Source organism: Salmo salar, chromosome 23, assembly GCF_965601325.2.
Source record: "Salmo salar chromosome 23, fSalSal1, whole genome shotgun sequence".
NCBI lineage: Eukaryota > Metazoa > Chordata > Actinopteri > Salmoniformes > Salmonidae > Salmo > Salmo salar.
This window is the reverse complement of record NC_138313.1, coordinates 7,948,137-7,975,129: the sequence shown is the minus strand read 5'-3', so window position 1 is coordinate 7,975,129 and position 26,993 is coordinate 7,948,137. Positions and strand designations below refer to the sequence as shown.

Genomic DNA, 26,993 nt, shown 5'->3' with positions numbered 1-26,993 from the left:
TCAGTAGAGCCACTACTGTCCTCATCCTGTCCTCATCCTCACAGAGATGCACTGCCTTGAGAGGAATGTCTTCGTCCAATCCTCACTCCTCATCCTATCCTCATCCTGTCCTCACTCCTCATCCTGTCCTCATCCTTACAGTAGAGCCATTACTTTCAGCCATGAGAGGACTGTCCTCATCCTGTCCTCATCCTCACAGAGAGTTACTACTGTCAGTCAAACACAGTCAACCCCAGTATAGAAAAACAGTTAACCCCAGCACAGGTTGACTGTCACTAGCATGTGCCATGAAACATACATTAATATCGTTCTTCTATCCTCTATGTCACTGAACACAGTGAAAATTTATATAATGTCTTGCCCTCTGTATGACTTTTCCACATGGAGGGGCAGGATCAGTGACTCCACAACACGCCCACACAAGCTACAGAACTGTTCTCTAATTATCATATTGTGTTGGAAGGGGGTCAGAAAGAGGTCACAGTGATATAAATATACCTCTGGTTTAGTGGGCCGTCATGATTGGAAAGTTTATTTGACAATTCGTTTTAGAGAAATCAATGCTTGTCTTCCCCTAATGCAATGAACCTGATCACCCAGGTCAGACACACACACATATTATCTCTGTGACTGTTTTGTCCACATCCCGCTGGTTTAGGGCATTCTTTCCCTGTATGTAGTACATCTGGAAAGTTCTTTATCTGTTTCTAACTGATATGTGCCTGTTTCCCCAGAGCTAAATGACCCTGACACTCCTTTGACTCATTTCATTACAGCTCAGAATACCATCCAGTGTCAGGCTGCTGCTGTACCAACACTTCTGTCTCCACTAGTACAGCTGAAAAATGAGCTGCCAGTCACATTTCATTTTTTTGTGTTCTCTTGTAAATTACATAGGATTGAAGAATTTGTGATTCTTAACACAAGTCTCTTTCTCGTACTCTCGTCCTCCCTCTCGTACTCTCTTCCTCCCTCTCGTACTCTCTTCCTCCCTCCTATTCTCCCTCCCTCCCTCTCAGACCCAGTCTCAGTGGATGTGGACCAGTATGAAGAGGCAGTGTTGTCTGATACTCTGAGGGGTTTCCTCCAGGACCTGCCCTCCCCCATCATCCCAGCTGTGGTCTACAGTGAACTGGTCTACACTGCCCAAGGTACAGTAACAGTACACTCACAATGGTAATGATTAACTAACATCAAACATCACAGTCCATAATCAGCTTGGCCATATGGAATAGATACAGTTTGCACAGACTTATTGCGGCTAGCCCATCACAGAGTTCTGCTGTCACTTGAAATAAGGTTAAGTTCTGAACAATTTTAACCCAGGATTAAAGGGATACTTCGGAATGAGGTCCTTCATCTACTTCCCCAGAGTTAGATGAAGTCGTGGATACTATTTTTATGTCTCTGTGTCCAGTATGAAGGAAGTTAGAGTTAGTTTTGTGAGCCAATGCTAACTAGCATTAGCGCAATGACTGGCAGACTATGGGTATCTGCAAGAATGCTAGAAGATGTTAGCATATACCCATATACTTCCAGTCATTATGCTAACGCTAGTTATGTTAGTTGTGTTATGCTAGAGACATAACAATGGTATCCACAAGTTCATCTGACTCTGGGGAAGTAGATAAATGCCCTCATTGCCAAAATCCCAAAGTATCCCTTTAACACTAGAACCGCCAGATCTTTCTGCCTATAAGTACCCGCTAGAGAACATTGCCTGGCGTCCCTTTAGCATAACATATGCATCAGATGCATATCAACCCGCAAAGTGCAGCAAACATAAGCACCAATTCTTGATAAATAGTGCATAAACTATTATAAAGGATTAATTGTATGAAGAAATATTAGTGGAAATATACACATAAAAAGAAAATATGCAATAGTAAAGGATATGTTTTGTGTAGTTCTACAAAGTCCTAGAAAAAATGTAGGCCTGTAGCCTATTTTAATTTCTCTTACAATAAAAACATTTGTGTAATCTATTTGATCAACTTTATTTGTAGATTCAATTAGTAATAGAGTTATAGTAATTAATAAAGTCCAGTTACAGCTTATTTTGACAAATTTGAACGAAAAAGATAATAAATTATATAACCAGCCAGGTGCGCAGGTGAAATTATCTGCTGTATTCCTAAACAACATCATGTACAATTGTAAAGGATGAATGGCATAAATAAATAGTATATTTTAATTTTAAGTTTACTATGTTACTAGTTTTTGCTTAGTAGCCAGAGCAATGCTGCCGCACGGACAGCACAGATATTCTTGGAAAAAGTGACATTTGGAAATAGAGCTGCACCTCTTGAATTATGAGAGTTATTTGACAAAGGTAAGTGTAATAGAAACTGCAGAATATGCTCTGCTCTGTCTGATACTATATATAAAATGTTTTACCTCCATGTGACTCTGAAGGAAGATTTGATAAAGTGATGATCCATTCCCTGCATCTTTACATGTAAATTACAGATGCGCCCATCTCTTCATGTACAATTTGACAACTGATAGGCCTAATATTGTCACTCATCAGATTATTGTCAATTTAATATTGTCTATACTGTTATATTGTGTGTTTATTAGTTTTGGTACAATTTAGGTGTCGTTTCAATGGGCCAGCTGTGCAGGCTGACTGGCATCATTTGTTTCCCGCATGTTTTCATTTCCCTTACAGTAAATTATATCAGTAATAGAGTTACAGTAAATAAAAGTCCAGTAACAGCTTCTTTTTACAAAGTAAAACATAAAAGAGAATGGTATCAACTCGCAAGGCGTGCGGTCAAATTATTAACATGAGAGCTAACGCTGATAAATAGGGATATGGCGCCGGAGGGGAGGGCTGCCATTTTACGGGCTCCTAACCAACTGCTATTTTATTTGTTTTTTCGCATTGTTTGTAACTCATTTTGTATATAATGTAGCTGCTACCGTGAAGGATATACTGCTTTGTAGAGACAAGGCCTAAATCCCCGTCATCAGCGTAAAGAAAAGGCAGAGAAAAAGGGGGAGGAGGGTGTCTATTTGTCAATAACTGCTGGTGCGCGATGTCTAATATTAAAGAAGTCTCGAGGTATTGCTCTCCTGAGGTAGAATACCTCATGATAAGCTGTAGACCACACTATCTACCAAGACAGTTCTCATCTATATTATTAGTAGCCGTCTATTTACCACCACAAACCGATGCTGGCACTAAGACCGCACTCAACGAGCTGTATAAGGCCATAAGCAAACAAGAAAATGCAGAAGCGGCGCTCCTAGTGGCCGGTGACTTTAATGCAGGCAAAAATCAGTTTTACCTAATTTCTACCAGCATATCACATGTGCAACCAGAGGGGGAAAAAAACTCTAGACCACCTTTACTCTACACACAGAGACGCGTACAATGCTCTCCCTCGCCCTCCATTTGGCAAATCTGACCATAATTCTGTCCTGATTCCTGCTTACAGGCAAAACATTTAAGCAGGAAGTACCAGTGACTCGCTCAATACGGAAGTGGTCAGATGATGCAGATGCTACACTACATGATTGTTTTGCTAGCACAGACTGGAATATGTTCTGGGATTCATCCAATGGCATTTAGGAGTGTACCACCTCAATCACCGGCTTCATCAATAAGTACATCGACAACATCGTCCCAACAGTGACCATACGTACATTTCCCAACCAGAAGCCATGGATTACAGGCAACATCCGCACCGAGCTAATGGCTAGAGCTGCTACTTTCAAGGAGTCCGGACGCTTATAAGAAACAAGATATTTACACGTAATTATATTCATGATTTCTTACTCCAAACGGGTTAAGTGTGTATGTTTATCCTGTGTTACCATTTAGTTAGTAAATAAATAATTAAATCAATTTGATGTAGTACTGAATTATAAGTAAGCTTGAGGTTTTTGCAGATGCGGGAGGTTACGATTGTTCAGAATGATGATAAGATATGAGGTTATGATTAATAAGTTGACTGTTTTATGGATGTGATAGGTAAAGACCTTTAGAGTTTAATTCAGGAGATGGTAACTCTTTAAACAGCCGCTCTCGTGGTGCCCCAAATTCCTAATGAGTTAATTGTTACATTACTAATTGAATCGGGTAACAATTAAACATAGTTAGTTGATTAGATAAATAACAGTCATCAGATTCATGAATGTAAAGTCACAACAAACGTTTTAACAACCAAAATGCCATTTTCTGTAGGCTACAGCAATGATATGTTGGAACCGAAACTTGGCATGGACATTTAGCCTACAACACCTTTAAACTGGTAGAAGATTCGCACAGTGTCATTAGTGATGATATGATACAGCGCACTGACAGGCTTGTGTGTGGGTCAGGTGTGTGGGTCAGGTGTTCTTAATACATCTAGACGTTCCGCTAGCGGAACACCTGCTCCAATATCCAATGATACGCGTGGCGCGAATTACAAATTCCTCAAAAATCCGAAAAGTCCATTTTTCAAACATATGACTATTTTACACCATTTTAAAGACAAGACTCTCCTTTATCTAACCACACTGTCCGATTTCAAAAAGGCTTTACAGCAAAAGCAAAACATTAGATTATGTCAGCAGAGTACCCAGCCAGAAATAATCAGACACCCATTTTTCAAGCTAGCATATAATGTCACAAAAAACAAAACCACAGCTAAATGCAGCACTAACCTTTGATGATCTTCATCAGATGACACGCCTAGGACATTAAGTTATACAATACATGCATGTTTTGTTCAATCAAGTTCATATTTATATCAAAAACCAGCTTTTTACATTAGCATGTGACGTTCAGAACTAGCATTCCCACCGAACACTTCCGGTGAATTTACTAAATTACTCACGATAAACGTTCACAAAAAACATAACAATTATTTTAAGAATTATAGATACAGAACTCCTTTATGCACTCGCTATGTCCGATTTTAAAATAGCTTTTCGGTGAAAGCACATTTTGCAATATTCTGAGTAGATAGCCCAGCCATCACGGCTAGCTATTTTGACACCCACCAAGTTTGACCCTCACCAAACTCCGATTTACTATTAGAAAAGTTTGATTACCTTTGCTGTTCTTCGTCAGAATGCACTCCCAGGACTGCTACTTCAATAACAAATGTTGGTTTGGTTCAAAATAATCCATAGTTATATCCAAATAGCGGTGTTTTGTTCGTGCGTTCAAGACACTATCCAAGGGTGACGAAGGGTTACGCGCCCGACGCGTTTCGTGACAAAAAAATTCTAAATATTCCATTACCGTACTTCGAAGCATGTCAACCGTTGTTTAAAATCAATTTTTATGCTATTTTTCTCCTAAAAAAGCGATAATATTCCGACCGGGAGTCGTTGTTTACGTTCAAAGACGAAAGAATAAAAACATGGGGTCACCTCGTGCACGCGCCTCCAGTCTCTGTTCTCTGATCGACCACTATCAAAATGCGCTAATGTTTTTCAGCCAGGGCCTGCAAAGCCACCATTCAGCTTTTTGCCGCCTTCTGAGAGCCCATGGGAGCCGTAGGAAGTGTCACGTTACAGCAGAGATCCCCTGTTTTGGTTAGAGATGATCAAGAAGGCCAAGAAATGGTCAGAGAGGGCGCTTCCTGTTTGGAATCTTCTCAGGTTTTGGTCTGCCAAATGAGTTCTGTTATACTCACAGACACCATTCAAACAGTTTTAGAAACGTTGGAGTGTTTTCTATCCAAAGCTAATAATTATATGCATATTCTAGTTTCTGGGCAGGAGTAATAATCAGATTAAATCGGGTACGTTTTTTATCCGGCCGTGAAAATACTGCCCCCTATCCATAACAGGTTACTGGTTTGTATACTCAGTGTATAAATGACACTTGGTCCATTTAGTTGTCCGAACCTTTGGCTTTCTGGTTCTGGTTAACTTTCTAAGGTCCCTGAGATGCAGGCTTGTGATCAACACATTTAACAAGCTGTGGGTTTATTAATTTGTCTGTACAGTCGGCTTTGTTAACCTAGGCTGTGTATAGTAATCATTAGCTAATCTACAGTGGGGGGAAAAAGTATTTGATCCCCTGCTGATTTTGTACGTTTGCCCACTGACAAAGAAAGGATCAGTCTATAATTTTAATGGTAGGTTTATTTGAACAGTGAGAGACAGAATAACAACAAAAATATCCAGAAAAACGCATGTCAAAAATGTTATAAATTGATTTGCATTTTAATGAGGGAAATAAGTATTTGACCCCCTCTCAATCAGAAAGATTTCTGTCTCCCAGGTGTCTTTTATACAGGTAACGAGCTGAGATTAGAGCACACTCTTAAAGGGAGTGCTCCTAACCACAGCTTGTTACCTGTAAAAAAGACACCTGTCCACAGAAGCAATCAATCAATCAGATTCCAAACTCTCCACCATGGCCAAGACCAAAGAGCTCTCCAAGGATGTCAGGGACAAGATTGTAGACCTACACAAGGCTGGAATGGGCTACAAGACCATTGCCAAGCAGCTTGGTGAGAAGGTGACAACATTTGGTGCGATTATTCGCAAATGGAACACAAAAGAACTGTCAATATCCCTCGGCCTGGCGCTCCATGCAAGATCTCACCTCCTGGAGTTGCAATGATCATGAGAACGGTGAGGAATCAGCCCAGAACTACACGGGAGGATCTTGTTAATGATCTGAAGGCAGCTGGGACCACAGTCACCAAGAAAACAATTGGTAACACACTACGCCGTGAAAGACTGAAATCCTGCAGCGCCCGCAAGGTCCCCCTGCTCAAGAATACATATACAGGCCTGTCTGCCAATGAACATCTGAATGACTCAGAGGACAACTGGTGAAAGTGTTGTGGTCAGATGAGACCAAAATGGAGCTCTTTGACATCAACTCAACTCGCCGTGTTTGGAGGAGGAGGAATGCTGCCTGTGACCCCAAGAACACCATCTCCACCGTCAAACATGGAGGTGGAAACATTATGCTTTGGGGGTGTTTTTCTGCTAAGGGGACAGGACAACTTCACCGCATCAAAGGGACAATGGACGGGGCCATGTACCGTCAAATCTTGGGTGAAAACCTCCTTCCCTCAGCCAGGGCATTGAAAATGGGTCGTGGATGGGTATTCCAGCATGACAATGACCCAAAACACACGGCCAAGGCAACAAAGGAGTGGCTCAAGAAGAAGCACATTAAGGTCCTGGAGTGGCCTAGCCAGTCTCCAGACCTTAATCCCATAGAAAATCTGTGGAGGGAGCTGAAGGTTCGAGTTGCCAAACGTCAGCCTCGAAACCTTAGTGACTTGGAGAAGATCTGCAAAGAGGAGTGGGACAAAATCCCTCCTGAGATGTGTGCAAACCTGGTGGCCAACTACAAGAAACGTCTGACCTCTGTGATTGCCAACAAGGGTTTTGCCACCAAGTACTAAGTCATGTTTTGCAGAGGGATCAAATACTTATTTCCCTCATTAAAATGCAAATCATTTTATAACATTTTTTACATGTTTTTCTGGATTTTTTTGTTGTTATTCTGTCTCTCACTGTTCAAATAAACATACTATTAAAATTATAGACTGATGTTTTCTTTGTAAATGGGCAAATGTACAAAATCAGCAAGGGATCAAATACTTTTTTCCCCCACTGTACATGCTTGTCTCTCTGTCTGTCATGCTGCAGAGAACTCAGCCTGTCTTTCCCGGGCTCTCTCTCTCTATGACGATCGTCACCAATTCCCCAACCCACTTTACCTGTCCTCCCTTTCCTTCCTCCCTCAGCTCCTTTCTCTGATTTTTTCCCCTTAATTTTCTTGATCTGCATTACACCTAATCCCCTTCAATACCAACCCAAATCCCCCTATTGTGGATTCTGTCACACCTGCAAAGCCTCCTAAACCCATTTATATAAACCCTTCTCTCTGCGAGGTAGACCAACTGACCAGCCTGCGGGGAGGGTCACGGTCAGTCTGACCGACCATGCGACTGACTGTGTAACCATAACGTCAGCAGACTCCGGCCAAGTGTCTCAGTCTCATCCCTTTGTGTCTGTCTGTCTCAGACAAGAGAATTGGTCAGTCATTCTATTGGCATAATCTAGATTCAGGTTGACCTCTCTAAGAACCCAGGGCAAAGGGCCAGCTTTCCCATCATACCATACCCAACTGGACTGAACAAAGGGGGGTAGCTATAGTTAGGTAACTGATGTCTATACAGACTTCCAGGAAAGCCATTGGACCGGTCAGCTGTCCTAGCACCAGACCTGGGTTCAAATACATGTGTATTTGAATATTTGTTATTTAAATACTTATTTTCTGTGAATTTGAGTATTTTAAAATAATTTCCTATAAATAGCCTACTATTTGAAGGTATTTTCAAATACTTATTTTAAATACTATTTTCAAATACGTAGGTTCAATGCATGGGAGTGTATTTGAGTCATTGCATTTGTGTATTTCCAAATACATTCCAATACTCAACTACTTGTCTTTCCCCCCCAAAAAAACCTAAATACTTATTTACAAATGTTTTTGAAAATAATTGAAATACACTAAATAGTATTTGAACCCAGGTCTGCCTAGCACCCAGCTCTAACCCTCCATTTCTCCCTCCTCCCTGGGCTACCAGTGTCCTTGTGCCCAGTAGGTCAGATCCATATGGGAAGCCATTAGACCGGTCTGCAGCCCTATGGCACCCACGTCTACCCTCTTTCCTCCTTTCCGTCCGTCCTGCTTTCCTTCCATCCTCCGATCCTCCCGCGTCTGCCCAGTGTCCTTAGGGACAGATGGAAAGCCACTCGACCAATCAGTGGCACCCAAAGGTCCTCCCCCCTTCCTCTGTGCCCATTCCCAGTGTCCAGTAGGTTCTCAGGGTCAGATGGACAGGCCAAGTTCCCAGCCTTGTCCTCTATTGAGCCAGGGTCAGATTGTATTAATGAGGACCGAGGGGACAGGGAAGGGCGATAACGGGATGTGCTCCAGAAGGGATGTGGATGGATTTTGGGGGAGGGAGAGCAGGGGGTCTGGGTGGGTAGTGGTCATCGGCTGCGTCTGTGGTCTGACGAGGCGAGACGAGAGAAGGTCAACACAGCTGACCTCTACCAGATCAGGCGGATTGGCCAACCATATATAATCTAACAGCTCTGACCGACACACAGCCCCCCGACACACTCCCACACACGCACACACAAACACACACCCTCCATCTCCACACACATGACCGTTGCCCTGCCATCACCTCCTCCGTCACCTGTGCCCAAGCACCTGCCACTTTGCCCTCCCACTCTTCAAGTGCCCTTTTGGGTGGTGGTATAATTATATATTTTTTGTATACAGTTTTTGTTGATGTTGTTGTTCTGAAGCCACTTCCCCAAAGTTATCTTGAAGTTGTCTAGTTTGCCACCCCCCACTCCTACTCTGTCCTTTGGTCTGCCCTGTACAGAGCTCACGTGCGCCTGTTTCCAAGTCTGGGTACCCTTTTTAAATTTTTAACACCTGCCCCCTGAAAGGTATGTGCATGGCCCTGCTAACTTTTGACCCCTGACCCTAAGACACTTATCTCATATAAGCACCCTTGGCCAGCCTTAACCAGCACTAATGGCCCCAGGCGTGGGTGGAACTCATTAAGAGAAAGGCCAGCCTCAGCCAGGCAACAAGAGCAGCTAACAGGAGAGTAGTCCTTATCACTAGACATGAGGTGCTCTATACTGAACACTTATGGTGCTGCATTCTGCTCTGTCTGCAGCTAAAATACGCGCACGCACGCACGCACACACACACACACACACACACACACACACACACACACACACACACACACACACACACACACACACACACACACACACACACACACCACTAAGGCTCAACTCAAACACTCTCAGCTAAAATTCACAATGTCAGTCAGGATAGAGAGATTTACTGAGGTCATACTGCTGGTTGTGGGTTAAGTCCAGAGCACTTTGAGTTATTGGGATCAATCACAAACATGGGTTTTAACACTGAAAACCCTGCGAGGTCCAAATGCACTACTCTAATAGGTCAATATGGATCACATTCTGCTACCTCCATGTAGATTATGTGTGAATGAAGATAGCTAGCTGCATTAGATTTTAGTACCTATTATGTAGTTAATACAGAGGTTCAATCAGTAAGTCTGGTCTGAATGGCTAGATCGCTTTAATTTAATTCAGTAAGCACAATGTAATTATCTTTGCTGGGCATAGTGGAATGTATATGTTAGTATTAGAAACATTATAATCATCAGCACACAGGGCCGGATTAATGCAGGGGTTTACCAGGGCTGAAGACCCTGGGACCAGGCCCGTAATAAAACAAAAAAGGAAATATATACACTATATATTATATATACAGTGTATATTATATATGAAGTATATATTTAGTATTTTTTTGTTGCAACCGCCAACCACAGGAGGACTCAGGATCCCGCTCTCAAGAAGGCTGCAGTTTAAGCAGCATCTGCGCCAAATATACAGCTTGTTGCTTTGTGGCTATAGACATATAATCCATAGAACGGTTTGAAACCTCTTACCCTGTCAATTTGACTGTTGGGTGCACTAGCAATGCCGGCCAGTCCTAACTTGAATGGGAACTGCCATCTATGGATTATAGTTCTTGAGATAGGCTATTGCCACAACAAGTAGCCTATGGCTTCATCATCAATTGGTGAGTCAGTGTGCCACTGGACATGTTATTTAGAAACTTACTGTAGCCTATAATATATATGTATAAACAGTGCCTTGAAAAAGTATTCATCCCCCTTGGTGTTTTTCCTATTTTGTTGCATTACAACCTGTAATTTAAATAGATTTTTATTTGGATTTCATGTAATGGACAAACACAAAATAGTCCAAATTGGTGAAGTGAAATGAAAAAAATAACTTGTTTCAAAAAATGGAAAATGGAAAAGTTGTGCATGCATGCTGTATGTATTCACCCCCTTTGCTACGAAGCCTCTAAATAAGATCTGGTGCAACCAATTACCTTCAGAAGTCACATAATTAGTTAAATAAAGTCCACCTGTGTGCAATCTAAGTGTCACATGATCTCAGAATATATTCACCTGTTCTGAAAGGCCCCAGAGTCTGCAACACCACTAAGCAAGGGGCACCACCAAGCAAGCGGCAGCATGAAGACCATGGAGCTCTCCAAACAGGTCAGGGACAAAGTTGTTGAGAAGTACAGATCATGGTTGGGTTATAAAAAAATATCCACAACTTTGAACATCCCACGGAGCATGTCTGGCGCAAACCAACACCTCTCATCACCCTGAGAACACCATTCCTACAGTGAAGCATGGTGGTGGCAGCATCATGCTGTGGGGATGTTTTTCATCGGCAGGGACTGGGAAACTGGTCAGAATTGAAGGAATGATGGATGGCGCTAAATACAGGGAAAATCTTGAGGGAAACCTGTTTCAGTCTTCCAGAGATTTGAGACTGCGACGAAGGTTAATCTTCCAGCAGGACAATGACCCAAAGCATGCTGCTAAAGCAACACTTGAGTGGGTTAAGGGGAAACATGTAAATGTCTTGGAATGGCCTAGTCAAAGCCCAGACCTCAACCGATTGAGAATCTGTGGTATGACTTAAAGATTGCTGTACACCAGTGGAACACATCCAACTTGAAGGAGCCGGAGCAGTTTTTCCTTGAAGAATGGGCAAAAATCCCAGTGGCTAGGTGTGCCAAGCTTATAGAGACAGACCCCAAGATACTTGCAACAGTAATTGCTGCAAAAGGTGGCTCTACAAAGTATTGACTTTAGGGGGGTGAATAGTTATGCACGCTCAAGTTTTCAGTTTTTTTGTCTTATTCCTTGTTTGTTTCACAATAAAAAATATTTAACATATTCAAAGTGGTAGGCATGTTGTGTAAATCAAATGATACAACCCCCCCAAAATCTATTTTAATTCCAGGTTGTAAGAGAACAAAATAGAAAAAATGCCAAAGGGGGTAAATACTTTCGCAAGCCACTGTGTATATATATATATATATATATATATAAGTTTACATACACTTAGGTTGGAGTCATTAAAACACGTTTTTCAACCACTACACAAATTTCTTGTTAACAAGCTATAGTTTTGGCAAGTTGGTTAGGACATCTACTTCGTGCATGACACAAGGAAGCTTTCCAACAATTGTTTACAGACAGATTATTTCACTTATAGTTCACTCTATCACAATTCCAGTGGGTCAGAAGTTTACATACACTAAATTGACTATGCCTTTAAACAGCTTGGAACATTCCAGAAAATGATGTCATTGCTTTAGAAGCTTCTGATAGGCTAATTGACATCATTTGAGTCAATTGGAGGTGTACCTGTGGATGTATTTCAAGGCCTACTTTCAAACTCAGTGCCTCTTTGCTTGACATCATGGGAAAATCAAAAGAAATCAGCCAAGACCTCAGAAAAACAATTTGTAGACCTCCACAAGTCTGGTTCAACCTTGGGAGCAAACAATAGTACTAAAGTATAAACACCATGGGACCAGGCAGCCATCATACTGCTCAGGAAGGAGACGTGTTCTGTCTCCTAGAGATGAACGTACTTTGGTGCGAAAAGTGCAAATCAATCCCAGAACATTAACAAAGGACCCTTTAAAGATGCTGTAGGAAACAGGTACAAAAGTACCTATATCCAGAGTAAAACGAGTCCTATATAGACATAACCTGAAAGGCCGCTTAGCAAGGAAGAAGCTACTGCTCCAAAACCTCCATGAAAAAGCCAGACTACGGTTTGCAAGTGCACGTGGGGACAAAGATTGTACTTTTTGGAGAATGTCCTCTGATCTGATGAAACAAAAATAGAACTGTTTGGCCATAATGACCATCATTTTGTTTGGAGGAAAAAGGGGGAGGCTTGCAAGCCGAAGAACACCATCCCAACTGTGAAGCACGGGGGTAGCAGCATCATGTTGTGGGGGTGTTTTGCTGCAGGAGGGACTGGTGCACTTCACAAAATAGATGGCATCATGAGGATATATTGAAGCAACATCTCAAGACATCAGTCAGGAAGTTAAAGCTTGGTTGCAAATGGGTCTTCCAAATGGACAATGACCCCAAGCCTACTTCCAAAGTTGTGGCAAAATGGCTTAAGGACAACAAAGTCAAGGTATTGGAGTGGCCATATAGACAATTTGTGGGCAGAACTGAAAAAGCATGTGCGAGCAAGGAGGCCTACAAACCTGACTCAGTTACACCAGCTCTGTCAGGAGGAATGGGCCAACATTCACCCAACTTAATCTGGGAAGCTTGTGGAAGGCTACCTGAAACGTTTGACCCAAGTTACACAATTTAAAGGTAATGCTACCAAATACTAATTGAGCGTATGTAAACTTCTGACCCACTGGGAATGTGATGAAAGAAATAAAAGCTGAAATAAATCATTCTCTCTACTATTATTCTGACATTTCACATTCTTAAAATAAAGTGGTGATCCTAACTGACCTAAAACAGGGAATTTTTACCAGGTTTAAATGTCAGGAATTGAGAAAAACTGAGTTTAAATGTTTTTGACTAAGGTGTATGTAAACTTCCGACTTCAACTGTACATATGAGATGAGTAATGCCAGATATGTAAACATTATTAAAGTGACTAGTGTTCTATTCCTTAAAGTGGCTAGTGATTTCTAGTCTATGCCTATAGGCAGCAGCCTCTAATGTGTTAGTGATGTCGGTTTAACAGTCTGATGGCCTTGAGATGGAAGCTGTTTTTCAGTCTCTCGGTCCTAGCTTTGATGTACCTGTACTGACCTCGCCTTTTGGATGATAACGGGGTGAACTGGCAGTGGCTCGGGTGGTTGATGTCCTTGATGATCTTTTTGGCCTTCCTGTGACATCGGGTGCTGTAGGTGTCCTGGAGGAAGGGTAGTTTGCCCCCGGTGATGCGTTGGGCAGACCGCACCACCCTCTGGACAGCCTTGTGGTTGCGGGCGGTGCAGTTGCCATACCAGGCGGTGATACAGCCCGACAGGATGCTTTCAATTGTGCATCTGTAAAGGTTTTTGAGGGTTTTAGGTGCCAAGCCAAATTTCTTTAGCTTCCTGAGGTTGAAGAGACTCTGTTGCGCCTCTGTGTGGGTGGTCCATTTCAGTTTGTTAGTGATGTGTACGCCAAGGAACTTGAAGCTTTCCACCTTCCCCACTGCGGTCCTGACAATGTAGATGGGGGGGTGCACCCTCTGCTGTTTCCTGAAATCCACGATCATCTCCTTTGTTTTGTTGATGTTGAGTGAGAGGTTGTTTTCCAGGCACCACACTCCCAGAGCCCTCACCTCGTCCCTGTAGGCTGTCTCGACATTGGATTAAAGTAGAGACTCAGAGCTAAATTTTTTTATCTCATACACTAAAGTTGAGGAACAATGGGAAAGTAATTTTGCTTTGAAAGTTGATAAACTTGTAAACTCACTTTTGAGAAAATGGCCTTTCAATATTTTGGTACTACTATTGGAGAGCCCCTCTTTGTCTACACCCATTCAGCATCGTTCACACCCTCTTAAGCTTTAGCCCCACCCATCTCTTTAAGGATTCACATGTGAGGCTATGTACTAAACAACCAAATATATACTTTATATTCTACGGGTATGTTCGTAAATTAACCTCTATGGGACCGGCGGGACGAATTCGTCCCACCTACGTAACAGCCAGTTGAATCCTGTGGCTCGATTTTCAAAACCTTTGAAATGCTATTACTTCAATTTCTCAAACATATGACTATTTTACAGCTATTTAAAGACAAGACTCTCGTTAATCTAACCACACTGTCCGATTTCAAAAAGGCTTTACAACGAAAGCAAAACATTAGATTATGTCAGCAGAGTACACAGCCAGAAATAATCAGACACCCATTTTTCAAGCTAGCATATAATGTCACAAAAACCCAGAAGACAGCTAAATGCAGCACTAACCTTTGATGATCTTCATCAGATGACACACCTAGGACATTATGTTATACAAAACATGCATTTTTTGTTCAATCAAGTTCATATTTATATCAAAAACCAGCTTTTTACATTAGCATGTGACGTTCAGAAAAAGCATACCCCCGCAAACTTCTGGGGAATTTACTAACAATTTACTAAATTACTCACGATAAACGTTCACAAAAAAGCATAACAATTATTTTAAGAATTATAGATACATTACTCCTCTATGCACTCGATATGTCCGATTTTAAAATAGCTTTTCGGATGAAGCACATTTTGCAATATTCTGAGTAGATAGCCCGGCATCACAGGGCTAGCTATTTAGCCACCCGACACACATCGTTCAGGTTTTTCCCGGGCTCTGAGAGCCTATTGGAGCCCTAGGAAATGTCACGTTACAGCTAAGATCCTGACTCTTCAATACACAGAAGCAAGAACAACAACACCTTGTCAGACAGGTCACTTCCTGCATGAAACCTTCTCAGGTTTTTGCCTGCCATAGGAGTTCTGTTATACTCACAGACACCATTCAAACAGTTTTAGAAACTTTAGGGTGTTTTCTATCCAAAGCCAATAATTATATGCATATTCTAGTTACTGGGCAGGAGTCGTAACCAGATTAAATCAGGTACGTTTTTTATCCGGATGTGAAAATACTGCCCCCTAGCCCAAAGAAGTTAAATCTGGAGTGCCAGAGTGTGCTCTGGCTGTTAAGTAACCTCAGAGCGTTGTCAGATTGTCCGTTCGTAAATTCAGAGCGTTTCACTCTTGGAGCGTTCAGAGCGCTCTGGCCGAGGAGTAGGATTGATCCAAGCGTTCTGACCTAACAACAGCAGTCAACACCAAGCTAACTGGCTAACGTTTGCTAGCTTGCTAGCTACTTCCAGACACAAATGAGAGAACAGCTCACTCGGACCATTTTATTCACCCTAGCAGAGCTGGTTAGGCTGTTTTTATGTTTTCCAGAGCATTGGTAACTGAAATTGTGCTGCTGGCAACAATTTAATTTAATTAAATTTTTTTACCAACTGCTACTGACACCGGCCATATACAACGGGTGTTGAGCATTCGTAAATTCGTCAGTTATTCTGCACTCTGGCACACTCAGACGAAAGTGCTCTGAAATCGGAGTAGATAGCCAGAGAGAATTTACCAGTTACGCCTATCAACAGTTGTCGCAGTGACTTCATAAACATTCTATTGAAATAGTTACTTGCATAGTGGAGTATTTAGCTAGCTAGATCTTATGGATGGATGGATGCTTCCCCCTTTCTGTCACGGATGCCATGGTTGCTCTTAGTTTGAAGATGTAATCCGGAGACAGGTGTTTTATACAACAGCCTTCTGTGTGTTCTCTTTTTGACTCCGTCTGCATATTTGCAATCAAACTCAGAATTTTCTCCATCTCCTAAGCTATCATACTCTAATTCCACTGATTTCAAAACTTGGTCCTCCATAAAGTGGAGAGCAACACTTATACAGTTCTACTACGTGATATCTTTCAAAAACGCCACGTTAGAAAGGACTACCTGCACATACAGATCAACTCATGTTATAGACAGAGGCGTGCTACATGGCAGACCAATCCAAACTCATCTCTCGGCATGTCCAGCCCACTCATTATGTCAGCCAATCATGGCTAGCGGGAAGATTGCTGACTTTTCCCGTGGCTAAACAACCTAGGCTCGTGATTTAACAATCAAACTTTTTTCAAGTCCAATCAGTTTTCAACATTGATTCAACGTCATCACATTTAATTTTGGGGTTGAAATGACGTGGAAACAATGTTGATTCAGCCTGTTTTTTGCCCAGTGGGTATACTGTGTGAGTTCTTATGTACAGAGTCGTTGTTATGGATGGTTTCTCCTTGGGAACAGCATCAAATCAAGGCTGGCCACAAAACATCGTTAAGCAGACTACAGAAGTGAATCTAGAATAGATAGTAGCTATGTGGCTTCTTTGAAAGAAGCCCTAGCTGCCAAGACAGAGCAGAGTAGAGGCACAGATGTCGTCTTGTTTGCAGAATGAAGAGAAGACCTGTGGTGAGAGCATCAATATGTCTGCTCCTCTCTAAACATTATTGTCTGAGCTGTGACAACACACAAAGGAGCTGAGCCTGATCCCAGGCCAGCCAGACTCCTGCTGGGTTAGCTGCTTTTTATTCAAATCTTCCAGTATATCTCTCAAATATTCAAAGAACCGAGTATATGTGTGTTCTGTTACTAGTCCCTGGCTCTCTGTCCCAACACACACCACACACACACACACACACACACACACACACACACACACACACACACACACACACACACACACACACACACACACACACACACACACACACACACACACACACAAACACAAATACAATACACGCTTGCACTCATTCTCCCTTCTCTGTCTTCTTACTCCAGAAACTCAGAGCATGGAGGACTGTGGCGAGAAGTTGAAGAGGATCCTGGAGTCCCCCAGCGTGCCCCAGGCCAACCACCAGCTCCTGGTGCACCTCACCAGACACCTGGTCAAGGTGGCCCAGAGTGAAGCTCAGAACCAGGCCAGCCCCAGGCTTCTAGGCCAGGTCTTCAGTGAGGCCATCTTCAAACACTCCCACTTCAGGTAAGACTGATTGGTGCATTGATGAAGTGGTGTGGCTGGCTAAACTCTTAGATAGACAGGTGCTATCTAGAACCTAAACGGGTTCTTTGGCTGTCCCCATAGAAGAAGCCTTTAAAGAACCCTTTTGGGTTCCAGGTAGAACCATTTTCATGTAGATCAATTTCCACAAAGGTTTCTACATGGAACCCAAAAGTGTTCTACCTGGAACCAAAAGGGGTTATTCAAAGGGTTATCCTAAGGGGACAGGCGAAGAACCCTTTTGGAACCCTTTTTTCTAAGAGTGTACTGTCGAACATGTATAGGAAACATATTAAAAATGGGTCTTATGCATGTTATATTCTCAGGTATACTGTATACTGACACTTGGCTTGCAGCTACAGTCAACTAATGAAAATGTAAACAAAGCATGTTACCCTGGAGATTTAAGATAAAAACCTGCTAGCCAGCAGCTTCAATTATGTTTTTATGTTGCTGTTGTTGTTAATAGTTATAGTGACCATTTGATAGTGATGCTGTTCCTATCCTCTTCATGTACACTCTCAAGTCTATTTTAGAAGAGAAAGATTCAAATGCCCTGTGCACTAGTAGGCCTTTGGGCATGAACTGATAGAGCTGCGTTTACTAAAGGGAAAAGTATGCAGTAATATTTGGCTCGTGGTAATGTTAACATCCTGTCATTGTAAATCGTAAGCTGAAATGGTCAAGCAAAGCATTAACCTGTTGAGCATGCTGTTTATGTTTCACATACACTGCAAAAGCTCACTGGGAGAATTGCTCTGTGAATTGCTCTGAATCAGTGAGGAAAGTCTGTTTCTGGCTTCTATTTACACATAAAACTGGAAAAAGAGATCACAGTCAATGAGGCAGAACCTGTGATATTTGTGTAGCCTCTTCCACTCGCTCTGCCGTTCCCCTCTGATGTCACCAAGAGGAGTGAGCGTGCTGGATTATCCCAGAATGCATTGCTCTCCCTGGCTCTTCACTCCGTTGTGTTGTTGATATAAACTTGACCCATGGTGTTTCAGCCCTCTGATCATAACCACCAGAGAACCAGATGGAAGCCAACCTGAGTCTATTTGTCTGACCTTTACTGGGGCGTTTAGTATGTCTCAGTCTCTTGTAGTACACTACCTTTTACCATTAGGCAGAGAATTCTGAGAGTGTAAAGTAGTAGTAGGTCATAGAAGTAGTTCAAGATCAATAGTTGTTGAAATCAGATGAACTGTGGAAGGAAGATGAAAATGTAATCCAGTCATCTGCAGGGTACTGTAAATAGTGAGTTTAGTGTTGTTTGCGTGCAAATATCACCATGTACTGTACATAGTAACCATAGCGTAAACTTAACATAATGTCTCTCTTCTGCACTTGTATTTCATGTCAGAGTTGTGGCCTGTCAAACTACTGTAGGGAGAGCACCGCACGGCAGGCAAAAATAGAGAGGTCATCAGCTTCCTCAGAGAGAGAGGTCGCATATATATCCATCACAGGACTTGAATTATAGGAAATAAATAAATAAGTAAATCAACACTTTCTCTGACCCAGTACCAGGCAAAATCCAATAGAGAGAGAGAAGGCAGGAGAAAGGGGAGAACCAGAGGAGTCTGTCTGCCAGAGACATTAGCTTACCATCCCATGGTGTGACCTAGGCCTTTTCCCCTCAAAATTCCCCACCTCCTCCTTCACTCCTGTGACCTGGTTCATTACCAAGATACTCTTTCCAGAAGAAGCCAATTGGTTTCTCTCTCTCTCTCTCTCTCTCTCTCTCTCTGTGCATGCTGGGAGTTTTTTGGAGTTTGAGTGTTTGGTGCGGAGGACTCTGTCCTAACTAACTTTCTAGACTCTTTTCTTGATCTTTTTCTTACATTTTATTTTCTATGGTGTACGGTTAATGCAATATTTGTTTTAGCGGTATCCACTGTTTTTTTTCAGAGTTAGGGTGGAAGAGGACAGAGTAAGGTTTCTGGGGTTTGCAAGGTGTGGTATGCGCGATGGCTTCTCAGCCTAGCGCGGAGGAGACGCTGTCGATACGGCATGGATTCAGGTGTGTTCCTGAGAATGGAGTTAAGGTGGAGGAGGTTCTGCTCGCGGTCGGCGAACAGGTAGGAGCTGAATTTATACATTCTGCTTCTAGAATGAACAAAGCGGTGGTGGTGTTCATGAAAAGAGAAAATTTGGTTGGTAGGCTAATTGCTAGCGGAATATTTGTAAGGGATGTGTTGGTGCCAGTTTTACCTCTTTCTACCCCTTCAACAAGAGTAGTTGTTGCAAATTTACCTCCGTTTATTACGGACGATCAAATCAGGAAAGAGCTGAGTCGTTTTGGTAAGTTTGCTAGCGGGTTTCGTGTACTGTCGGCAGGTTTTCAGGCAGCTGCTGTTAAGCACATTGTTTCGTTCCGGAGGCAAGTGTTTATGTTTCTGAACAACAATGAGCAACAGCTAAATGTGCATTTTAAAGTGAGGCATGGGGAGGGGCTCTATGCAGGGTTTGCCAGCACAGACAGTCTACGGTGTTGTGAGTGTGGGGATTTGGGGCATAAGAGCTTTGCGTGCCCACATAAAGGCCGTAGACAAAGTGAGGGTACAAGCGCCGGTGGGGGAAATCGAGGTCAAAGTGCAGGGGGAAATGAGATGCAGACAGCAGAGGCTTGGCCTAGTCATACCAGGGATGGTGGGGTAGCTGAGGCTGGGTCTAGTAAGGCAAGAGATGGTGGGGTAGAGGAGGCTGGGTCTAGTCAGACTAGGGATGGTGGGGTAGAGGAGGCTGGGTCTAGTCAGACTAGAGATGGTGGTGTAGTGGAGGCTGGGTCTAGTCAGGCTAGAGATGGTGGTGTAGCGGAGGCTGGGTCTAGTCAGGCTAGAGATGGTGGGGTAGTGGAGGCTAAGCCTAGTCAGGCTAGAGATGGTGGGGTAGCTGAGGCTGGGCTTAGCTATGATATGGAGGATGGTGTAAATGATGATGGGCCTAGTCATGCTATGGAGGGTGGTGTAGAGGATGCTAGGTCTAGTCAGGTTATGCTAGTGGATGAGGAGAGTATAGTGGGGAAGTGTAAGAGACTAGGGGGGGAGGAGGAGGGTGCCAAGCGGAAAAGGAAAAAGGGTGTGGTTAAAGGTACAATGGAAATGTTGCCTGTTGCTGTGGGGGATGCCATGACCAGAGAGGAAGAGCAGGTGGTCAGGGTGGGAGATAGAGATGAGGAGGAACGTGAGTCTGAGGAAGAGGATGAGGAGATATTTTTTTCAGACTCCTCTTCAATAGGCCCGGAGCTGACAGCCAGTCAAGCAGAGGGGTCTAAGTACACGTTGAGAGAACTGACAAGGTTCCTGAATGAGACAAAGGGGAAAAAAGTTAATCTTGAGGCTTTTTTCCCTGATTCAAGAAAGTTTGTACGATCAGTACAACATGCTGTGAAAAATGAGGGGCATGGTGTCCTCTCACCCAGGAAACGGTTTAGGTTGAGGAAGTGGGTCACAACAGTGCGTAAGGGTTTACCTTCGGACACTGTTTAGATGTATACTTTCTTTCTGACACTGGGGTTTTTGAGCTTTGCTATTGGTCTTTTTTCTCTGCTGGCTTTTCTCCCACTTCTTATGGAGACTCTACGGGTAGGCTCGCTCAATATAAATGGCGCCAGAGATGCGGGAAAGAGGAGTGTGTTGGGTGAATATGTAAAACAAAAAAAAGTACAGGTGTTGTTTCTGCAGGAGACACATAGTGATGTGTTGAATGAAGTCGATTGGGGGCTCTGGTGGAAAGGGGCAAGTGTGTTGAGCCATGGGACAAATCTTAGTGCAGGAGTGGCAGTCCTTTTTGCACCGGGTCTGTCTGTAAAAATTTGCTCCTCAAAGGAGGTGTGTAGTGGTAGGCTCCTTGTTGTTAAAGCAGAAATTAACAACATGGGTTTTGTCTTTATAAATGTGTATGCGCCTAACACAGGGAGAGAAAAAGGGGTTCTATTTGGGAGTCTTAGACAGGAACTCTCACAGGTAGCGCCTGAGGAGACACTGGTGGTTGGAGGGGACTGGAACTGCACAATGGATTTTACAAAAGACAGAAATGGGGAAGAGCCTCATTCAGTGTCAGTGGAAGTGTTAAGGGACATTATTAATCAGTTCGACTTAGTGGATGTTTGGAGAACTAAACATCCAAACACAAGACAGTACACATGGGTGAAGGTTTTTGGGGCTAGGGTGAGTGCAGCCCGACTTGATCGGTTTTATATGTCTAGGAATCGGAGCAATAGGCTGTTGGGCGCTACCATTCTCCCGGTGGGGTTTTCCGATCATCACATAACCATGGCTCGGCTGTCTATTTCACCAGGGCCCCGGCAGGCATCCTATTGGAAATTCAATGTAAAGCTCTTACAAGATGCCACTTTTTGCGCAGGTTTCCAGACCTTCTGGGAAAGGTGGAGGCAGCAAATAGAGGAGTATGAGTCTCTGAGCCAATGGTGGGATGTGGGGAAAGTCCAAATTCGGCTTTTCTGTCAACAATACACAGCTCTCTCATCCTCAGAGGCTAGGAGAGTATTGGGGGAACTAGAGCGGTGTATTAGTGAGATGGAGGTAGAGATGGTGGGGCAAGGCAATGTAGGCCTCCAGGCTAATTTAGCTGAATTACGTAGGGACCTGGGCAGTTTTTTCCAGGTTAAAGCAAAGGGAGCACTTGTTAGAGCTAGATTCTCCATGCTCAAGGAGATGGATGCTCCCAGCTCCTTCTTCTTTGGTTTGGAAAGACAGAGCAGTGAAGCCAAGGGTATGCATTGTCTACGGCTGTCTGATGGGCGGGTGACCTCTGTGGTGGGTGAGATGCGGGAGCGGACTGTGGAGTTTTATACTGAATTGTATAGGGCAGAAGTGTGTGATCCTTTGTGTGCTCAGGTCTTGTTCACAGGACTCCCTAAACTCTCTCTGGCACAGACGGACGATTTGGACGTTCCTCTGTTGTCCCATGAACTGGCAGAGGCCGTAACCCAGATGTCCCCCGGTCGTGCACCGGGGGTCGATGGACTCCCAGTGGAGTTTTATAAAAAATTCTGGGGAATAATTGGACAGGACTTCTTTTGCGTGTTGCGTGAATGCGTCGGGGTAGGAGAGTTGCCGATGAGCTGCCGTCGGGCGGCTCTGACTCTACTGCCCAAAAAAGGGGACTTGTGTGAACTTAAGAACTGGAGGCCTGTGGCATTGCAATGTGCGGACTACAAGATATTTGCCAAGGTCCTCTCTAACAGACTGAAGTCCCACTTGGACTCGATAGTACATAAGGACCAAACATATTGTGTACCGGGACGCTCAATCACGGACAACTTGTTCTTAATTAGGGACATGTTGGACTTGTCGAGAGGTTCTAATGTGAACTTTGGACTGGTCTCTTTAGATCAAGAGAAGGCTTTTGATAGAGTGGACCATGGGTATCTGTTTAATGTGATGTTTGGGTTTGGGAAGAGTATTTTGACCTGTGTGAAGCTGCTGTATGCTGGGGCGTCATGTATGGTTAAGGTGGGAGGGGGGCTCAGTAGGCCAGTCTGGGTGAGACGGGGCATTAGACATGGATGCCCTCTATCTGGGCAGTTATACACATTAGCCATTGAGCCTTTTTTAGGCCTGCTACGCAGGAGACTGCAGGGAGTGTGCTGGACAGGTATGGGTGTGGTGACAGGCATAGCAGTGTCAGCATATGCAGATGATGTTTCAGGGATGGTCAGGATATGCAGGCACTGGAGACCAGTCTGAAGGTGTACGAGGGAGCTTCATCAGCTAAGGTAAACTGGGGCAAGAGCAAAGCTCTGTTATGTGGGGCATGGGGGGATAGGGCTCCTCCTCTGCTTCCAGGGGGTTTGCAGTGGGGTTGTGAAGGGCTCAAGGTCTCTTAGGCTGCTGGAGAGATTCCTGGAAGAGGTCCAGGAGGCACTGTCTGAGCCGGTAAGGGGGATGTTTGAGCAGCCAAAGGGAGAGGGGCCACCAATGTTTCCGCCACTGCAGGTGACGGCAGAGACTGGAGACTGGCAAGGGGGTCTGGAGGACTTGTTAGATTTTAACACTCCGAGCCTGGGGGAGTTTGAAGGGGTGGGAGGTAAAGCCCTCTACAACCTCTGTGTTAAGGTGAGGAACATTAGGAGCCTAACAGGAGTGAAGGCACATCAGTGGCAGGGGCTATGTGGGGTGGAGAGTATGGTGGGTTTTAGATGGAGGGGGCTCTACAAACCCCCAGTACCAAAGAGGTCAGGGGACCTCCAGTGGAGGGTTCTACATGGAGTCCTGGCCACTAACAGCTGGTTGGCACGGGTTGAACCGGGAGTCGGGCAGGAGTGTCCTTTCTGTAAAATGAAAGAAACTGTGATTCATGTGTTTTCTGTGTGCACCAGATTAATCCCATTAATGTCTCTGTTGGAATGTCTGTGTGAGAGGTTGGGGGTGGTCTTTACTGTTGGGGTGTTCATAATGGGATACAGGTATTCAAGTAAGGAGAAGGAAAAATGTGTTTTGTTGAATTTTCTGTTTGCTCAGGCAAAGTTAGCTATTTGGCTAACAAGGAGGAACAGGGTCAAAGGTGGGGGGATAACAGACCCTTTATTATTGTTTAATGGGATGGTCTCTGCGCGCCTTAGGGTTGAGTTTGAGTTCTATAAAATGATAAAAAGTGTGGAGATGTTTCAGGAGATATGGTGTGTTGGGGGGGCTGTCTGTATAGCTGGGGAAGATGTCTTGGATATACGGTTGTAGAAGTTGGTATTGTCTCGAGTATTGTGATGTTGGCTTGTATTATGTGGTTGCTGGAAAGGCGAGTATGGTACATGTATGCATTACAGGATGTATTTTTGGTTTTATTTTTAAGGGGGAGGTTGGGTGGTGAGTTTTAAATGAAATGAGAATGTTTCAGTAAAAAAAGTCTCTCTCTCTCTCTCTCTCTCTCTCTCTCTCTCTCTCTCTCTCTCTCTCTCTCTCTCTCTCTCTCTCTCTCTCTCTCTCTCTCTCTCTCTCTCTCTCTCTCTCTCTCTTATATTTATATATATATATACATCCGTGACCCTCTTCTCCTCATGCTTGAACTCTTGACATATCTGTCCCTTCATTTGACCTCAGACCCTGCCTGTCTCTCTCCCTGCAGTGCGGACGTAAACCCAGAGCACCATGTGAAGATCATGGAGGCCCTGATTGCAGCCGGGGGACTGGTGGAAATGCAGGCAGCCCCAGGTAGGACACTGCCTTTTTGGATCTGAACTATAATCTCTCCGCCCTTCTCTCTTTCCTGATATGGTTGAGCGTCATGGTCAAATGGCACCCTATTTCAGATATAGTGCACTACTTTTGCCCAGAGCCCATAGTAAAGCCTAGGTATTTACTTCAATAGAGAGTACAGAAGTCCTCATTTTAGGCAGGGCCCATGGAGAGAAGCACAAGATTGAACTTCACTCAACTTTCTAGAGTTTTCCCAGTTAGTTAACACTATCAACGTTTCCCTTTACTGTGGCAATTGTGATCGAATCAACGTAATATTAGCCACTTTCAATGCAACATACCAAAACAAAGTATGCAAGAGATTTTGTTCTGGGCAAAATGCACCAGAGTAGGATTCTATTGTGCATAACTCCTGTACTCTACACAGATCTATATGGATCTGTGCCATTTATTTTTAACTGGACTGTGTTTATGGCTGTGGTCGTGAGTAGATGCCCTTGCTTTAAGATCTGAAAACTTTTGAGAGGGTTTATCTTAATGTTCTCTCGTTAGATTGTAACTCATCTTGCTCTCGCTAGCATTAGTTGTTGATCTTGTTGTTGTGATGTGCATAACTGAGGGACAGAGACTACATGTTCATGGTTGTTTGATCAATAGGACTGTATTGAAAATGTAATGTGCAAATGTTATTTGCCAAAATGTAAGAGGACTCCCGTGGTGTTTACATATTTGCAGAAATCCATTCAGGTGTATTTCTGGGCGTTTGGCAAATAACGTTCTTATATTCTAAAGTTGCATTGTTGCAATTTCCTGTAAACACACAATCCAGTTCAAAATGAATGATGGCAGGCCCATGTGGCAAATGGCTTGTTTGTATGAAGGTCCACTGTAGCTCTGATTGGCTATAGCGCACCGGTCTGTGTAGACTCCGGTCCTGGACAAGACAGATGTTTTTATTCGGTTTTATTTACTGCAGTTTCTATTACTTCTCCAAACGCACGGCCAATTTCCCACTCTATATTGCTATAGAATTTTCACAAATGCCTTAGTATACGTAATTCCTAAACATTCCAAGAATTTATAAAACGTGAAAATGACCATACAGTGGGGGAAAAAAGTATTTGATCCCCTGCTGATTTTGTATGTTTGCCCACTTACAAAGAAATTATCAGTCTATAATTTTAATAGTAGGTTTATTTGAACAGTGAGAGACAGAATAACAACAAAAAAATCCAGAAAAACGGATTTCAAAAATGTTATAAAATGATTTGCATTATAATGAGGGAAATAAGTATTTGACCCCTCTGCAAAACATGACTTAGTACTTGGTGGCAAAACCCTTGTTGGCAATCACAGAGGTCAGACGTTTCTTGTAGTTGGCCACCAGGTTTGCACACATCTCAGGAGGGATTTTGTCCCACTCCTCTTTGCAGATCTTCTCCAAGTCATTAAGGTTTCGAGGCTGACGTTTGGCAACTTGAACCTTCAGCTCCCTCCACAGATTTTCTATGGGATTAAGGTCTGGAGACTGGCTAGGCCACTCCAGGACCTTAATGTGCTTCTTCTTGAGCCACTCCTTTGTTGCCTTGGCCGTGTGTTTTGGGTCATTGTCATGCTGGAATACCCATCCACGACCCATTTTCAATGCCCTGGCTGAGGGAAGGAGGTTCTCACCCAAGATTTGACGGTACATGGCCCCGTCCATTGTCCCTTTGATGTGGTGAAGTTGTCCTGTCCCCTTAGCAGAAAAACACCCCCAAAGCATAATGTTTCCACCTCCATGTTTGACGGTGGAGATGGTGTTCTTGGGGTCATAGGCAGCATTCCTCCTCCTCCAAACACGGCGAGTTGAGTTGATGTCAAAGAGCTCCATTTTGGTCTCATCTGACCACAACACTTTCACCAATTGTCCTCTGAGTCATTCAGATGTTCATTGGTTAACTTCAGATGGGCATGTATATGTATTCTTGAGCAGGGGGACCTTGCGGGCACTGCAGTATTTCAGTCCTTCACGGCGTAGTGTGTTACCAATTGTTTTCTTGGTGACTATGGTCCCAGCTGCCTTGAGATCATTGACAAGATCCTCCCGTGTAGTTCTGGGCTGATTCCTCACCGTTCTCATGATCATTGCAACTCCACGAGGTGAGATCTTGCATGGAGCCCCAGGCCGAGGGATATTGACAGTTCTTTTGTGTTTCTTCCATTTGCGAATAATCACACCAAATGTTGTCACCTTCTCACCAAGCTGCTTGGCGATGGTCTTGTAGCCCATTCCAGCCTTGTGTAGGTCTACAATCTTGTCCCTGACATCCTTGG

At 43.6% G+C, this 26,993-nt stretch overlaps 1 protein-coding gene across 1 annotated transcript in view; it reads left to right on the top strand.

Annotated features, from left to right (window-relative positions):
* The window catches only part of LOC106584012 (phosphatidylinositol 3-kinase regulatory subunit gamma), a 324,331-nt gene that overhangs the window by 123,170 nt on the left and 174,168 nt on the right, over positions 1 to 26,993 (top strand). The window contains exons 5-7 of the mRNA XM_014168762.3: positions 1,020 to 1,151; positions 17,298 to 17,499; positions 24,607 to 24,692. Of these exons, the coding sequence (XP_014024237.2) occupies positions 1,020 to 1,151; positions 17,298 to 17,499; positions 24,607 to 24,692 (420 nt within the window). The remainder of the gene's footprint in view (positions 1 to 1,019; positions 1,152 to 17,297; positions 17,500 to 24,606; positions 24,693 to 26,993) is intronic.